Source organism: Myxocyprinus asiaticus, chromosome 38 (assembly GCF_019703515.2).
Source record: "Myxocyprinus asiaticus isolate MX2 ecotype Aquarium Trade chromosome 38, UBuf_Myxa_2, whole genome shotgun sequence".
Classification (NCBI taxonomy): domain Eukaryota; kingdom Metazoa; phylum Chordata; class Actinopteri; order Cypriniformes; family Catostomidae; genus Myxocyprinus; species Myxocyprinus asiaticus.
Window position 1 is genome coordinate 14,663,223 of NC_059381.1, and position 15,663 is coordinate 14,678,885.

General features: G+C 39.1%; 1 protein-coding gene across 1 annotated transcript in view; it reads left to right on the forward strand.

The window, feature by feature from the left end:
- Positions 1-12,194: 12,194 nt before the first annotated feature.
- Positions 12,195-15,663, forward strand: part of si:dkey-1d7.3 (transmembrane protein 132D) — a 34,531-nt gene continuing 31,062 nt past the window's right edge. Inside the window, exon 1 of the mRNA XM_051677410.1 lies at positions 12,195-12,666. Coding sequence (XP_051533370.1) covers positions 12,615-12,666 — 52 coding nt within the window. The 5' untranslated portion in view covers positions 12,195-12,614. The remainder of the gene's footprint in view (positions 12,667-15,663) is intronic.

Consider the following 15,663-nt stretch of genomic DNA (forward strand, 5'->3'; position numbering starts at 1 on the left):
TCTTTATGTAGAAAATAATTTTACTGTAAAGGGAGCAAGTGTTTCACATCACAGTGTATTGGAGGTGACATCTTGGATTTTGATTTATCTGAAGGGGGACTAATCATTTAGCAACATGAAGTCAGTCATAGCAGGGCTAGTGAGATTGAGATACACATGATCAGTGTGGTATATTCCAAACTCTAAGTAGGTTTACTGTCATTCTGTGTTACTGTGGCAACCCATCATAGCATGATCCTGACCAGGAAAAAAGCAAGTAAACTGTAGGCATGTTGTGCAGCTAATGCAATGCAGTGTGTTCACGTGGAACAAAATTCGTAATGGAATAGGTTGTCAAAATGGGTCAAAATCACTCACGGTTCAATTTACTGACCACCATTTCATATTATTGCCACTAAGCTGTTGTTCACCTTTGAGTATCACAGCTCACAGCCGTAGTCTGTCTAACACTGCTAACATCTGGATGTCTGACTCTGAGCAGATGGGACTGATATAATGATGGTATGTTAACTGGGCCATGGAGGGGATTCATTTTTGAAAGCACTTGCATTTGATTCAAGTTATGGTCTCATAACTGAAAGGATCTGAAATGGAGTTAGCCAGCTGATGGACTAAGGACACAAGTAGTGTGAAAAAAGAAGAACATTTTCTTTTTTCTTTCCTCTTTAAAAAAAAAAAAAAAAATACAGGAATAGGCAACACTAATGGGGGAAAAAATCATGAAGCAATAATAAGCAAATATGGAACTAGGATAATGAATACGGTTTTAAGCAAATTTTAACTGCTACCCTTGGGTAGAAACAACCCAAAAAGAAAGACATCCTCTACCTCAAACAACGAAACAAGGTTAATTTAAATAGACTTGGTTCTACCCACAACACAAAAGGTAGTAGGTAAAGGTAAGATTGTTAAATAACAATATTCAATAAATAAACTTCATAACAAAAACAAACCCCAAAAATAATTAAGTAATATTCACATAACCTACAAATCATAAGCATCACTAAATTAATAGATAAATGAATCATAGAAACAATTGCAAGGGTCCCTGCTTTATGACTGAAATGGTACAGTCCAATTTCCTGCTGGAGTGGCATAAAAGTGAAGCCAAAACTTTGTTCCCATTTGATTGGTTGTACTTAAAATGCTACAGCTACTTCTAGCGTAAAACTATGAAAATTGTTTTGGTACAAAAATTGTGCACACTTCTGTATAAATTTTTCTTAACACCTTTTAAACTACCTTGTTTAGTGCGATTATTAACAAACCTAACGTTAAATTACAGAAACAGATCAAACAAACTGTTGGTAGAATCAGTTATCTTTTGGGAGACCAGCTGAAATACCTGATGTACTCTGTTTGTATTTTAAACCTCATTGAGATCCATATTTATTAATGTACGTAACCAAAATGTTCCCATACGACTCAGTACACTTGACATTACGTTCTGCTGACACATTTGGGGGACAGAGTCCCATCACGCTGCACTACATGACATAACCTTCCAGAGAGGAAACATGATGCCGCAGTCCCACGGGACAGCAACCGACATGAGTATGCCACAAGTGAATGACTCTCATGGTCAGCCAGGAGGGGAACACTCAGAATATATATATGAACTACAGTATATAGTATGGATTAACCCCTTCACGAACCCAGTTGGAAGGTAAGTTTATTTATAATGAAGTGCCTGTAACTTTAGGAACATAACGGTCCGAATGCAGGCGGTTATGTAAAGTGACAGGGAGCCCGTATTTAAAAAGAGGGGCATAAGTATATATTTGGCCAATAAAATAGCAAGCGCTCTAGACAGAGAGGACTTGTTTTGAGAGAGACATTATGTATAGGATGTAAAACCTTGCGAATGTGTTTTGAGAAGACCATCCTGCTGCAAAACATATGTCTTGTAAGGACACACTGTTCGTCCATGCCCATGAAGAGGCCACGCCTCTAATTGAGTGTACTATAACACCAATTGGGCAATCTGCACTCTGTGACTAGTGAGCCAGGGTGACCGTATCAATGATCCAGTGTGAAAGTCTTTGCTTGGAGACAGACATTCCTTTTGTGCGTCCACCATATCACACAAAAAGTTGGTCTGATAGTCTGAACATACTCAACGTATGTGTGTAGCGCTCGCAAAGGGCATAACAAATACTAGGACTGTTCCTCATCCGAATTAAATGGAGGAGGGAAAATGTCTTGAAGGTGAACCACCTGCGCTCTGAAGGGTGTGGTTATTACCTTAGGTACATAGCCTTTTCTGGATTTGATAGTGGTTTTGAAAGACATGGACCAAAATCCAGACATGAATTGTCAACTGACAGTGCTTGCAAATCATCAACCCATATTACTGAGGCCAAAGCCAGCAGTGATGCGGTCTTAAGAGAAAGCACACGCATTTCAACATAGTCCAGAGGCTCGAAGAGAGGCCCCGCGAGCACTTTTAGGACCAAGTTAGGTCCCAAGTCAGGGGGCGGGCGAGGAATTATGATTAAATCATGTTTTCTTATAGTGGTGCCGGTTTGAGGTGCATGATATGCAGATATAATCGCCACATAAACTTTGAGCATAGACGGAGTGAGCCCTGCGTCCAATCGCTCTTAAGAAATGTAAAAATTTCAGGTTTGTGGCAGTTCACTGGGTCTTTGCCGTGTGAAAAGCAACAGTTAGTGAACACATTCCATTTCAGTGGGTAAAGGCATCTTGTGGATGGCGCTCTAGAATGTAATATGGTGTTCATAACCAACCGAGCAAATTCTGGCTCGTCTGCTGTGCTCCATTCAAAGGCCACACGTGTAGGCTTTGCAGCTCTGACAGGGAATGCCAAACCATGCCTTGTGTTTAAAAAAGAAGATCTTTCTTCAGCAGTGTTTCCCATAGAGGCCTGTCCAGTATTTCTACCATCTCCAGAAACCCGGACTGATTGGGCCGTTTCGGCGCACATTCCATGTTTCCATGTCCACTTGGACTTTGCTGATGACAGAATGAAGGAGGTGCACTGGGGGAAATGCATACTTGCATTTAGCCGACCATACATGGGCCAGCGCATCATGGCGACATATAAACTACTGTTGTGTTTTCTGAACGAATCAGAATGTGGTGATTCACAATATCAGAATGAAAAGCTCTCAAAGCTTGTAAAACAGCCAGTAGCTCTAGGCGGTTGACGTCACGGCCATTTCGCACCTGTCCAGGTGTCAAAAGTCAGATGTCCATTACACACCACGTCCCAGTGTTGGATGCATTTGTGGTCAGCACTTTCCTTCTGAAAACTTGACCCAGCATAACACCCTGTTGGTAGAATGATGGCGCTGTCCATGGTGCTAGAGCAGCCAGACAGTGGCGAGTCACCGTGATGCACATGAAAATGAAATACTTCAGTGGTAATGTTTTTTCAGTTTGAACTGAAACAGACACCAAAGAATGGTCTGTACGCGCTCGTTCATGAGGTGCATACACTGGCTGGGGAAAAGTGTGCTTTTGCCCAGTTGACATTAGACCAGATTTTCCATATGGCAAAGCAAGTCTCTGTGTTCGCTCAGTAGTGCTTCTGATTGGCTAGTAATAACCAATTGCTGAGGTAATTAAAAACATGCACACCTTTCATTTTCAGTGGGGCGAGTGCTGTATCGATACATTTCATGAGCGTGCGGGGAGCCAGAGACAGACTGAAATGAAGGACTTAAATTGATATGCAGTTCCCTTGAATGCAAATCTAAAAAGCCACCTGTAACGTGGTACAATTTGTACATGAAGTACGTGTCCTTCAGATCTATTGACGCAAATTAGTCCTGAGGATGGATGTGCGATAAGATCTGTTTCTGAGTTTACATTTTGAATTGGTGCGCGTGAATGCGCGATTCAAGCGTCTGAGAACTAGAATGAGCCGAAGCCCGCTGTCCTTCTCCAGAATGAAGAAATAACAGCTGTAAATCCCGCTGTGTGTGTCGCAGTCTGGGACCACAGATTGTGCTCGATCATAAACACCAGCTCTGACACACCCGTGAGGACTTGCCACACATTCACGCAGCGGGACAGTAGGCGTATTAATTAATATGAAACAACCTCTATCATGTTCTTTGCAAGGAGATTGTGTATTTTGTCTCATAACACCGTTGTGTCTTTGAATGGAACCGTGGAAGACAGAACACCATTGAAACGGGGTAGCCGACATGCAAATTGGATTGTACAACTGTGTTTGGTCGTTTTTGCACTCAGTTGGAATGCCAGTAAGAGCTCGCCACACGTCTGCGTAACGGGACAGAGGGCAATTTGGTATGTTCATAACATGATATAATTCACCACTCAACATTGGGAAGCGGTTGCGCATAATGTGTGGGCTTTGAAGTGGGAAAGCTCTTTATTGAAAAAGTGCGAGCATCTTGTGCGAGCACTGTACTCTTTTTGCAATATTTTGTTATTAACAATTTTTACTGATTCCATATAACAAATTAAAAAAACATAACAGAATATTTGGAATCAAATTATATACATTTATAACCCTTCACCCCGAACATTAACCCTCCACTTGACACAAACACGCACCCCAGTGGTCAAATACCAATTGACAATGACTGTGTCTCGTTTGGAAGGCTGCATGCTAGGTAGGATGCATCCTTTGAAGGCTGCGGTATACCGAACGTCCTCCTTTAAACAAGTCTCGTTTAAACCAGACGGCCTTCGTAGGACATACAGAAACAGAATGTAACATGGTTGCTGTGACAGCATGCCACTTAACAAGCACCAGCACTTTGAGTGAGAAGGTAACAAATTCCCTTTGGAAGGGAAAGTATGAATGTATGAGGTCAAATTTGGGAGAGTTATAATGATGTAAAGAGAAAATAAAATGGATTTTACAGGTGTAGTTTTAGTATAATACTTTATTTTAATTATATATTAATATAATTATATATATTATATACTCTGCACCCATCTACTGAGGTACTTCAACTTGGGAATTAACGTTACTTGTGTTTGAACATAATATTCACGGGCAAATTGGCGTCATTTTTTTAGACATTTCCATTGAAGCAAAGAATTGTGGGTTGTGAGTGCCTACGAAGGATACACCTCATGCATCCTCCAAATTCCTGTGAAAGAAGGTCGCATTCGAAGGCTGTATTCGAAACGAGACAGCCTCGATGACGTATGCGGCCGACAAATGCGACCTCCGGAGTTCGCAGCCTTCCAAACGAGACACAGTGACAGACACACAAACAGACAATAAAACAGCAGAAAATATTTAGAAACATATAAAAAACATTCAAGTATACATTCAAGAACAAAAAACAAAAAGGTTGCAACACACACATTTAAACAACAAGTTTCTCTCCACTGATCCTTCCCAAGAACTTTCTAAAAAGGCTAAATAGCTGCCCCATTTCTTAATGAACAAATCTATGATGCCAAGCCTTCTATATGACATTCCTTCAAATGCCGCTACTCTGCCCATCTCCATGTACCACTCATGAAATGTGGGTGCTCCAGCCAACTTCCATCCCTTAAGGATGACCTGTCTGCCGATCATAACACTGGCTAGGACCCAATTTTTTATGTATTTATCCCCTATATTAATTACCGCCCCATCGCCTAAAATACTAGGGCAAAATGAAATTTGAGTACCTAATACGTCACACATAAATCTCTGAACCCTCAACCAAAATTCTTGGATCTTAACACACCACCAAAAAACATGGGTTGTGTCCTCATCTTCTGATTGGCATCGCAAGCAGGTGGGTGAGCCTTTAAGACCAAGCCGATATAATCTAGAGGGGGTCCAATAGAATTGATGTAAAATCTTAAATTGCATAACATGCACCCTTGAATCTCTAGATGTAGACTTGATGTTTTTTAGAATCCTAATCCACACTCCCTCCTCCAATACCAAGTTTAAATCTTTCTCCCATAATCTCTTGAGAGAAGTTGAAGCTCCGTCCCCCAGACCCTGAATTAGCCTCATGACCTTTTCCAAAAGCAGTAATCACCACTCCCAGAGTATCTGCCACTTTAGGGGGGTGTATGCTACTCCCAAAAATAGTACAAAGCAGGTGGCGCAGCTGTAAATACCTAAAAAATTGAGACCTGGGAATTCCAAAATGTTGAACCATATTTTCAAAGGATCTCAACACTCCACTCTCATATAGGTTACCGAGCATATTAACCTCCCTCACAATCCACTCTGTCCAGCAGAAAGGGGACTTATTCATACAAAATTTGGGGTTCAGCCATATGCTCAAAGCAACATTTAAATAAATGTCTGAATTAAACACTCTAGACACTTCTGTCCATACCGAGTGCAAATGCGAGATAACGGGGTGTAATTTAACTTCTCCGGTTAGTTTGATAGAAAGGCTTTGCAATGGCAATATCTTCAATGTTCAATACAAAACTAGCGAGGAGTTCTCTCAGGTGGAAGTGACTAATGAGCCAAATACCTGACACCGAATGCGTAATAATAAAACAAAATCTTGGGTAGACCTAGCCCACCTTTGTCAATCATCCTGTGCAATTTACTGAAATGTAATCTGGGATGTTTACCATTCCAAATGAAGGACTTCGCTATGCTATCAAATTTCTTGAAATAAGAGAGGGGGATATCTATTAGGAGAGATTATAGCAGGTAGTTGAATTTTGGAATACAATTCATTTTAATAACAACCTTCCCAGTCATGGATAAATGTAATGAAGCCCACCTGCCCACATCGCTTGAAAACCTTTTTTATTAAAGGGTCAAAATGAACTCTAACTAAATCAGACAAATTTGCTGGGAATAAAATACCCAAATACTTATGCTTATGCGCCAGTCCTCCTGCCACCACCTCTGGAAAATCATCCTCCTTTCTTATCACGGCTTCTAATGGTTCCAAGGCAAGACAGAACAATAAGGGGGAAAGAGGGCAACACTGCTGGGTGCCCCTATCCAGAGTAAAATAATCTGAAATTAATCCATTTGTTTGAACCGCCACTACCGGGTGTCTATAAAGTAACTTAATCCACCCAATAAAAGTATTCCCGAACCCGTACATTTCCAAAATCTTAAAAAGATAATCCCATTCTACTATATTAAATGCCTTTTCAGCATCAAGTGAGATGGCAGCGACTGGAGTCTGATCGTTCACCACTGCCCACATGACATTAATGAAATTACTAATGTTATCAGAAGAGTTATGGCCCTGAATAAACAACACCTGATCTATATGAGATGTCATAACTTTACTTAATCAGTTACTGGATCAGAGAAATTGGATGGTAACTCGCTTGGATCTATGTCCTTTTTAAGAATCAGACTGATCCGGGCTTGCATCATGGTTGGCGGAAGCTTTCCATTCTTTAATGATTCCGTATAAACAACTAGCAAAAGTGGAGCCAGTTCTGTACATAAGATCTTAAAAAACTCAGCGGCAAAGCCGTCTGGCCCCAGAGCCTTGCCTGTAGGCAAGGCCTTAATTACCTCGCCAAACTCCTCCAAGGTCACCTCAGAATCAAGAGAATTCCTTCGCTCATTCGTCAGTCCAGAAAGCTCCAGTGGCTCCACAAAGCTTCTAATATCCTCGTCAGTAGACGAAGATGTGGAACTATAGAGATCAAGATAGAATTCTTTAAAAGCATTATTAATATCAGTGGCTGAGGTAAATATTTCACCACCAGCAGATTTCACTGAGGTAATGGTAGAAAAAGACTTTCTCTTTTTTATATATCTAGCCAGACGTTTTCCTGCCTTGTCCCCCGACTCAAAGTATGACTGTCTTACCCTGAATAGCCAAAACTCCACCTTCTGCGACAAAATAGTATTATATCTGTATTTAAATTGGGTCAGTTCTCTGAGGCCATTAGATGACATTCGGTGCTTCAGCTCTGCCTCCTCTTTTTTGCAATCTTTGTATGTTCATACATGATACAATGTGCCACTCACCATTGGGAAGCGGTTGTGCATAATGTGTGGGCTTTGAAGTGGGAAAGCCCTTATTGAAAATGTGTGAGCGTCTCGTGTGAGTGCTGTACTCTTTTTGCAATCTTTGTATGTTCATACATGATATAATGCGCCGCTCACCATTGGGAAGCGGTTGTGCATAATGTGCAAACTTTATTGCATGTGATTAATGTGAGACACAGAAAACAACATATTGAACAACATTTTAAACAGCAATGTTCCTTTCCTGACAAACAGCAGTGGGGAAGAGGGGAACAGTATTGTGTGCGCAGGGCTTGCACTGAGGCAGCTGCCTTCGTTTGGGCTACGGCTTGCATGTCTTTACCAGCGGATCGGCGGCGACATTTGGCGGAGCTGAGGCAACTGGTGTGGGGTTTTTAGCCAGGTGCTGGCCCGAGACAGAGCGTGTCCCTCGCATAAGAAAACACTTACGGAACGACATCTTTAAAAAGACACAAACACATAAGCGGCTCTTTAAGTTGTGTGTGTGTATGTGATATATATATATATATATATATATATATATATATATATATATATATATATATATATATATATATATATATATACTGGTGGCAAAACGTTTGGAATAATGTACAGATTTTGCTCTAATGGAAAGAGATTGGTACTTTTATTCACCAAAGTGGCATTCAACTGATCACAATTTATAGTCAGGACATTAATAACATGAAAAATTACTATTACAATTTGAAAAAAATGTTCAGAACTTCTGAAACTACTTCAAAGAGTTCTCATCAAAAAAATCCTCCACATGCAGCAATGACAGCTTTGCAGATCCTTGGCATTCTAGCTGTCAGTTTGTCCAGATACTCAGGTGACATTTCACCCAACGCTTCCTGTAGCACTTACCATAGATGTGGCTGTCTTGTCGGGCACTTCTCACACACCTTACAGTCTAGCTGATCCACAAAAGCTCAATGGGGTTAAGATCCATAACACTCTCTTCTATGTTTCCTTGACCACTCTAGTCTTTTCTTTTTGTTTTTCTGTTTCAAAAGTGGCTTTTTCTTTGCAATTCTTCCTATAAGGCCTGCACCCCTGAGTCTTCTCTTTACTGTTGTCCATGAAACTGGTGTTGAGCGGGTAGAATTCAATGAAGCTGTCAGCTGAGGACATGTGAGGCATCTGTTTCTCAAACTAGAGACTCTGATGTACTTATCCTCTTGTTTAGTTGTACATCTGGCCTTCTACATCTCTTTCTGTCCTTGTTAGAGCTAGTTGTCCTTTGTCTTTGAAGACTGTAGTGTACACCTTTGTATGAAATCTTCAGTTGTTTGGCAATTTCATGCATTGTATAGCCTTCATTCCTCAAAACAATGATTGACTAATGAATTTCTAGAGAAAACTGTTTCTTTTTTTTTTTCTTTTTGCCATTTTTGACCTAATATTGACCTTAAGACATGCCAGTCTATTGCATACTGTGGCAACTCAAAAACGAAGACTATTTTAAGCTTCATTTAACAAACCAAATAGCTTTCAACTGTGTTTGATATAATGGCAAGTGATTTTCTAGTACCAAATTAGCAATTTAGCATGATTACTCAAGGATAAGGTGTTGGAGTGATGGCTGCTGGAAATGGGGCCTGTCTAGATTTGATCAAAAATGACTTTTTTCAAATAGTGATGATGCTGTTTTTTACATCAGTAATGTCCTGACTATACTTTGCGATCAGTTGAATACCACTTTATATATAGGCATACATATACACAATAACTTATAAGGATACAAAACTCCTGCTGAAGTGCTGTGGGGAATCAGGAAGCTGAAGCGGCCTGTTCACCAGCGAAGCCTCAAGGTGGAGTAAATGTTTGCCGGAACACTGCAGGGGAGAGGAGATTCTTCTTGTTGCCTTGAAGATCCCACCCGCTGACTGGTGTATGTCACAAACATCGTTTGTGAAAACGATGACGTCATGCGCATGTGTATTACGTGTTATATAAAGAATGATGGATTGATAGGCATCAATTTGAGATGTATAATTATCAATATGAATACTGGTGTCTGTGCAAATAACAATAATCAACAATTTATTCATTTGTGTGTTTTGTATGGAGTGTGAACATTGTACAATAGGCAGAACCTGAAATTTGAAAATCTTGAAATTAATGTATGGATTCAGATGGGAAAAATTTATTTGTTTTTTAAATGTTATTTATTTATTTACTTAATTTTATTTGATGTACCTTTACCCTGCAATTCATTCACCCACCGCTTATGTATATAGCCTATAGATATGATGCCCTGTATTCAATGATATGCTTAGAATATGAAAACATGAGGCAGTGAAAATCCATGTTAGATCCAGTGTACACAAAACCTCTCTCTCCATCAGAAGATATCCATATATCAGAGTTCTGTCTGATATCCAAAACCAGTCAACATCAACAGCTTGTTATGTTAACTTACTCTCCTACCAGCCCAAGAGTCAGCAGGGGGAATACAGAAAAAGGCAGGAGATGAAGTGATGGTAAAAATGAGCAGAGTTTATTGAATAATCTAGAGAGTTCAGTCTATAGGCATGCGTGCGAGTACTTAAAAACAAGCAAGACATTCAAAACTACAATGGCAGACTACAGGACTGTGTTTGTGCTGCTCAAGATTTTGAGTTTATTGACGCTTCTCCAGCAAAGTAATTGTAGTAATAAAGCAACCTCATCTGTCCAGACAAAATTGCTCGATGCTTTCGCCATCTTCATTGTTTGTATTCATTGTTTGTGTATATATACTGTGTGTGTATATATATATATATATATATATATATATATATATATATATATATATATATAATATATCATCTTTCAATTCATCCCTTTAAAAGCACCACAGCCAAAAATAATAAACTCACTAGTTTGTTGTTGGAGGACTTGTGGAACATCCTGTACCATTTGTAGTATGTGCACCTTTACGAGACTCCTGTGACTGTCTGTATTACATCCGTTCGTCTTCAATCAGTTATTCAAATGCTACCAACCAGATTATTTAAGTCCCTTTTTATGGTTATGAGACTGGTAGATCGAATTCTTTCTTATATTTTGGAGTTCGTTTGTTTAAGGCGCAGTTTGTTCAGTCCTCCGTCAGTAATCATAACAACAACCAATAACCAGCCTTGCACAAGCGCAAGAGATCTTCACTTTTAGGATTACAACCAAAAACTCCTTTATATTATTAATTTATATATTACATATATAGTATTTTTGCCACGTGTAAATAAAACATGTCTTGTATTAAATTAACCGTGCCATTTTTAATCGCGGTTAATGGTAAACCCGTATAATGAGGACACCCCTAAACAGCACCAGTCATTTTAGTCACGTTACAGTAGCTTATGGTAAGGTGAATGTGTACCCCCCTTAGAAATTTCATATGCGCCCCAAAGTAATTCATCCTGGCGCAGACAATGAGATGGCCTAGATTTGTCAATTCTGTTCGTAGCAGACGTGTTTCCAATCGAGGGTTCATCCTGTCGTGACCGTTTGACCGTCAACAGGGGAGGCTTAGACGCTACCCACCATGTTGCTAAGTGCCATTGTAGTCTTGGGGGCCGTTCACACCGAATATGTTTTTTTTATTCGTCTGCGACGTTTTTTCAATTGTTTTTCCTTGTAAACATGCGCTAGACTGACGTCTTTCACAGTTGCGCCGCGTCTTGATGTTTCTTTCAGCTTCTCGCGCAGACGCCGTGTCAAGTGAAAACGAACGTCAACTTTTAAAATCGCGTTCGTGGCGAGGCGCCTAGGGTTTTAACAGCAAGGACGCGTTCGGTATGATTGGCCCTTTGAAAAAAACTTCAACTTTTAAAAACGCGTCTCGAGACACCTGCGTTGTGTTCCTTTCTTTGCGCTCCGTTTAGACGCAAAAACGCGTTTGCTGTGAACGGCCCCTAAACTGTACTACTATACTTAAACAACTCGGACACAGTTGATAAAAGTGCAGTTTATAAGATATTTTCATATTGCTTTGCGTTCATTTTAGACCCTGTGTGGATTACACTGAATAGGCCTAACTTAACTATTTCAAGCAGTTGTTCATCTGATAGTTGTTTACTTATTCATGTACATTTATTGTTGACCTTAATCAGTTAAAACACTTATTTGCGTCTATCCTTAAAAGACATTGGGGCTGTAAATTCTGCCCATAGTTGAATGTCGCTCTTGGTTTAGGGCATTCTATTGGGTACGCAAATTAATGTCAATAACACTTCTGGTCATCTGTCCTCATGAAACAGTGGTGAGCAAAACAAGAGAGCACAAGCCAGTTTGCTCAGCATTAACCGTACATGTATTTCATTTGTTGAGGATTACGAGCATAACATCTAATCTTTTAGACAGACTCTGTGTAGAACGTGAGTACCAGAATCAACAGAGCTGGAAATCTGAGAGCGCATAGTCTGAACTTTTTGCTGTGGAATTTTGTTTATTATAACTCAACAATGACGGAACAAGATTGGTTTTAAATCTACCATGACAACTGTTTTTATTTTTCATGTCGTGTAAGTGCACAAGGGTCACTTTCATTTTTGCTTCCTTGATTTGGAATCTGTTTTCGAATTCAACATTATTTTATTATTATTATTATTATTATTATTATTATTATTTTTTGAAAGAATGTATTTATAGTATAAAGCCCATTAGCCTCCATTTTTTCGACTGATTTGTTCTGATGAGCACAATGATGCTGATGTTTATAGCGTTGTGTCTATCCTGTGTAGAAGGTAAGACCTACTTACATCAATAATTTCTTGGTGTTGGACATTTCCAATTACATTTGCTGTTTACAACTCACTAGGTTTTAAGACAAATGCATATTATACACCAGAATGTCAGAGACAGACTTTATTGCAGTTCTGCTAACATAGCATATATCTTCTTATGGATGATTTCAGAATGTACGAGTGAATGAGGAGAATGTATTTGATCTTAAATGGATTATTAGGGAAAATTAAGACTTAATCGCAGTTGTTTTGAAGTCTGCTTCATGATATGTGAAATAGAGAGGAGAGAATTGTTCATCTTTGAATAAAACCCCTACTTTATTGACAGCCACTTTGAAAGCTCCTAATTTGAAAACAATATGGTGTGGGGTTTTAGTAGGGCCAAAAGCAGAAATTTTGAAATGAGAGGGTCTCTGTGCAGAGGCTTAGTTGTTTTGAGCTGTGCAAAGTCACGTTTGGCCTAATGTTCTTTGACATTACAGTGACACTGGTCCATTTCCCCCCTCAGGCTCAGCCATTAACCTACTTTGAAACACCACTTTCACACATGGGATTCCTAGACTGAGATTCAAATGTATAGTTTATTTGACTCCTAGTTTTTTTGGTGTTTGTTTTTCTGTATTGGCTTTTAAGTCAATCTGACAATAGTTACTATTTATTAGAGTAGACCGAGTACAGTTGTAACACTTTTAGCTTTTTTCTGTACTACACAAATACAGAGTAGAATAAACATGGCATTTTCTGTGATAGCTTTATCTGTCTACTAAAAAAATAAATAAATGCCAAAAACCTACATATATTGTTCCTATTTTCTACATGACAAGTAGTGCTTTTGTTACAAATGTCCCCATACCAGGTACAGTTGTAACACTATACATGGGAATATATGGGAATACTCTCTTAATTGTCCTCACCCTGATACGAGGCATCCTGTGACATGTACACACATGAAAAGCAACCAAAATACTAATTTACAATCATATTTTTGGACAATCTACTTTACAATATCATTTACACTGTATAATTCTGTCTGTCTGTCTGTCTATCTGTCTATCTATCTATCTGTAGTCTACACAAAAAATATTTTTTTACTGCTTATTCAATTTACTTAACTTGATTTCTCTGTGTTCTGTGCATTTAAATAAGTAAAATGGGAGTTTACTTAATCCATTTGAGTTGGGAATACATACTTTTTGTGGTGTTAATGTAGCTAATTATACTGGGCAGGGGATTAACAATTCCCAGCATGCTTTGCATGGGACTCGATAGGGAGAGTAAAGGTTAAATATATTTTTCTACAAGATGAATATAAAGGGGGATACTTGTTAGTATTTAATTATTTGTTATGTTGAGATTTAGAAGAATTTGTTATGTTGAGATTTTGGGGGTTACCATTATTGGTGAAGAGTGATGCTTGAGCTAACGATGAGGACAGGTAGATGTCATGCTTGAAATTAACAATCTTTTCAACTTTAAAGTTTGTTCGAGTCCTTTATGGCAATAATGAAAACATGGACTACCAGGAAAAATATTGTAGGTTATGCACTTTTTATATGTACAGCAAGGTTTAACTGTGGATTTAACAAATAAAAAAATATTTGTCCTGCATAAAGTGAGATTTTGTCCTATATATATATCACAAATTACACTGCCTTCGTTTAAGAATTTTAATTTGTATTTTATTTATTTATTTCCCTAATGTACCATCATTTATAGCTTTTTTTCTCTGCGCATGAATGCAGCAAGTGATGTCGGAAGATGTTATCTGCAACCACTAATCTAGAATCATTTTTTTTATGTTTCACTTCTGGTTAAGGTGTGGATTTGGCTTTGGGATTTGGGTTATGAGCCACTTTGTCTCGAAGCAGAAATCGAAAGCTGGTCGATTAAGGGAGATAATTCCGCTATCAAATTCTCTATGCGAGAGCGGAAATCTTTACCAATCAAATGCTCAATTGTACTATAGAGGCAGGAAAGCAGAATGCTCCGCCTGCAATTAGGACACACTGATCTGCAAGATCATACATGTTTATTGGTATTGTGTGTGTGTGTGTAAGCCGGAATTCAAGGCAAAATGCTTTGCCAGTATACAGTATTATTAAGCTTACATATTCAATTGAGGGTGCTCTAACATTCGCAACCCCGCAGAACCGGGCTTGCATCTAGCTGGCAGCTGCACTGACATGATTGCAAAACAACAAGATACATTACTTATCTATTAATTTATTATCGAATAGTAGTGTAGCCTTCTAGCTCCCCTTTTTCTGCACTACATCGCGTAGCACATCCTCATGCTCTCTGGCAATGTAACGCGTAAGATTCCAAAAGGAATATTTGCTAACTTTCACACTCTCTCCACACTCCCTTTCGATTTCTTCGTTCTAAGCTTTGATTAATACTTTGCATTTATTGAGGTTATAAGGTTTGCAACTTCACTAAAACAATGTTAGCGCTCCATAACCTCAGGCTTGTTGCTTATTTAGCAGATTCCCAAACCAGCATATCACGAAGCGCATCCTTGGTTGAACGAGCGGCGCTGAGCGGCCTGAGTGAGCGGAATCTTTAAAAAGGTGCTCTCCGCTCAGGTGAAATTATCACCGCTCCGCTCAACACTCCACGCTCGCTCCGCTCACATGCTCTGATCTATCTGTCCATCCATCCATCATCTAAATTCATTAATTTGTTTTGCTTATCTGACCCTTATTTCTGAATAAAAGCTAACAAAACTCTAGAAGGAACATTTGCTACCATGTTTCTTATGTAGCGGGTACTGTTGTAACATCTGTCCCACGCCGATCACCTTGCATGTTTGCCTGATTTTCTATGTGACCTTACATCCTAGGATGTCCCAAAATGCATTAATTGAAGTTAGACAAATCAACAATAACAACAAGCAAGTTTCTTTTCATGTTCATTCAAAAATAATGATTTCTTCACAGTGAAAGAGTAAGAAAATGAAAAAAATTACCCCCCCCAAAACTGATGTTCACAAAATGT